The 2,500-nt window shown below is 50.1% G+C and overlaps 1 protein-coding gene across 1 annotated transcript in view; it reads left to right on the top strand.

The window, feature by feature from the left end:
• The window catches only part of fars2 (phenylalanyl-tRNA synthetase 2, mitochondrial), a gene marked incomplete at its 3' end in the record, with an annotated part of 50,936 nt that overhangs the window by 36,861 nt on the left and 11,575 nt on the right, over positions 1–2,500 (top strand). The window contains 1 exon segment of the mRNA XM_080489928.1: positions 1,851–2,011. Coding sequence (XP_080346054.1) covers positions 1,851–2,011 — 161 coding nt within the window.

Below are 2,500 nucleotides of genomic sequence, written 5' to 3'. Positions count from 1 at the left end.
AATAATTAGTGGAGGCCAGAGGCTGCTGTAATGCCCCCCCCCCCCCCCCCCCCACCCCCCCCCCCCCCCCCGTGGGTAGATGTGGAGTCTGGATGTAATCTGGGCATCTTTCTAAATATTTGTGTGTGGGGTCATTTAAATGTGAGTGGTCTGGTCTGGAGGATGAATTACCTGTTTTGATTGGAAATGCTTCTGCTTATTATGATGATGTGTAACCTGACCCCCCCCCCCCACCCCCCCACCCCCCCTTTACATCCAATCAGCAGTCGGGGAATGTGGTTTCTATGCTAATGAGCGGCGGGTCGAGGGGTCGGTGAAGATGAGGGAACATGCCGGAATAAATCTCCACTTCATGATATCGCACAATCAATCAGCTCTGTGCCCCCGTACCCCCCCCCCCCCTCCTCCCCCCCCCCCCCCCCCCCCCGCCCCCCCATCTCACCTCCTCCTCCCGTCTTTACCTTTTTTCTTCGTCTCCTGCGTTCCCTTCCTCCTCTCAAGCTGATTCTTAACCAATTTTCCTCTCATTTCTACTTTCACCAAACTAAAAATAGCAACATCGTGCAATTGAAATTCCAGGTTTGTTCACCAGGTGGCAGTAGTGAGTCACTTCTTCCGAGCTTCAGTCTAAATTTCCATTTTTTCACGTTTCCATTGAACACATTAGAAAGCAGCTCCAGTTCTGGAACAAACTGAACTCTAGAATTAAATCCTTCATATTTTTCTCTCTGAATATTTTCTCTTCTGCGTTTCTAAAACTGCCGATCACGACCCACTAGAGGTTCTGGACCCCCCGTCTGGAGGGCCTTCGCTTCAGAACCAGAAAGCGGTTTGTCTCCATTAGTCCGGGTCCCTGGGAGAGAAGCTCGCTTCCCTCTCATCTGGCTCCCAGGCCGAGGAATGAATCAAATCCTAGGATTTACCCATAATCCTCCACTGCGCCGAGCGCTCGCCCTCTGCTCTGACCCGCCTTCCAGCGGTGGAAGAGTTTTACTTGATTGACAGGAGGAGTCAGATGTAGGAACGTTTCCTGGTGTTTGTTTCTCTCGGCCTGCAGAGTCCAGGTCAGACGGCTTTTATCTGCAGGGCCACGTTCCTCACTGGTCCTCACTGGTCCTCACTGTTCCTCACTGGTCCTCACTGGTCCTCACTGGTCATCACTGGTCCTCACTGGTCCTCACTGTTCCTCACTGGTCCTCACTGGTCCTCACTGGTCATCACTGGTCCTCACTGGTCCTCACTGTTCCTCACTGGTCCTCACTGGTCCTCACTGTTCATCACTGGTCCTCACTGGTCCTCACTGTTCATCACTGGTCCTCACTGGTCCTCACTGTTCATCACTGGTCCTCACTGGTCCTCACTGTTCATCACTGGTCCTCACTGGTCCTCACTGGTCCTCACTGTTCATCACTGGTCCTCACTGTTTATCACTGGTCCTCACTGTTCCTCACTGTTTATCACTGGTCCTCACTGGTCCTCACTGGTCCTCACTGTTCATCACTGGTCCTCACTGGTCCTCACTGGTCCTCACTGTTCCTCACTGTTTATCACTGGTCCTCACTGGTCCTCACTGTTCCTCACTGTTTATCACTGGTCCTCACTGGTCCTCACTGTTCCAGAACTTGTTCCAGACTATCCCGTTTAGAGCTCCTACATCACTATTACTTTTGTACTCTTGGTACAGTGACCTCATTATTCAGAAGAGTACACCCATGTGAACAATGTTTATGTTGTAGCTTTGTGTTTGGTCTCCACTATGACTCCTGGAACGTCTCTGGACGTTCTCTGAAGATTTTTCTAAGTGTAAATAATTGACCATTGAGTCCTGGTGTCTGTTGTTGGATTCACAGCTGGAGCGGAGAACAAGCTGGGCTGGGCCTTCGGTCTGGGCCTGGAGAGACTGGCCATGGTCCTGTACCACATCCCCGACATCCGGTTGTTCTGGAGCCAGGACCAACGCTTCCTCAAACAGTTCAGAGTGTCTGACATCCACCAGGCCGTCTGCTTCCTGGTAACCATGACGACACACCACTTACATACAACACAGATGTGTGTGTAACTACCCAACCAGCCAGTCAACTCATTCACTTCAGTCATATTCAATTAGTCAACCAGACAACCACTAACCCAACCAACCACTAACCCAACCTACCAATAGACCAACCAACATATAGATCAACCAACCACTAACCCAACCAACCACTAACCCAACCTACCAATAGACCAACCAACATATAGATCAACCAACCACTAACCCAACCAACCACTAACCCAATCTACCAATAGACCAACCAATAATCCAACCGATCAATAGACCAACCAACATATAGATCAACCAACCACTAACCCAACCTACCAATAGACCAACCAACCAATAATCCAACCAAACCAACAGTTGATGATCCACTCACATCCTCCACCCAGTCGGTTCTCTACATCAACCAATCAGCTGTTTCCAGTCAGTTAGCTTCTTAGCTAATAGCTAACAACTGCTCATCCT

Source organism: Lipophrys pholis, assembly GCF_963383615.2.
Source record: "Lipophrys pholis genome assembly, chromosome: 20".
Classification (NCBI taxonomy): Eukaryota; Metazoa; Chordata; class Actinopteri; order Blenniiformes; family Blenniidae; genus Lipophrys; species Lipophrys pholis.
This window is presented reverse-complemented; position numbering and strand designations above follow the sequence as displayed.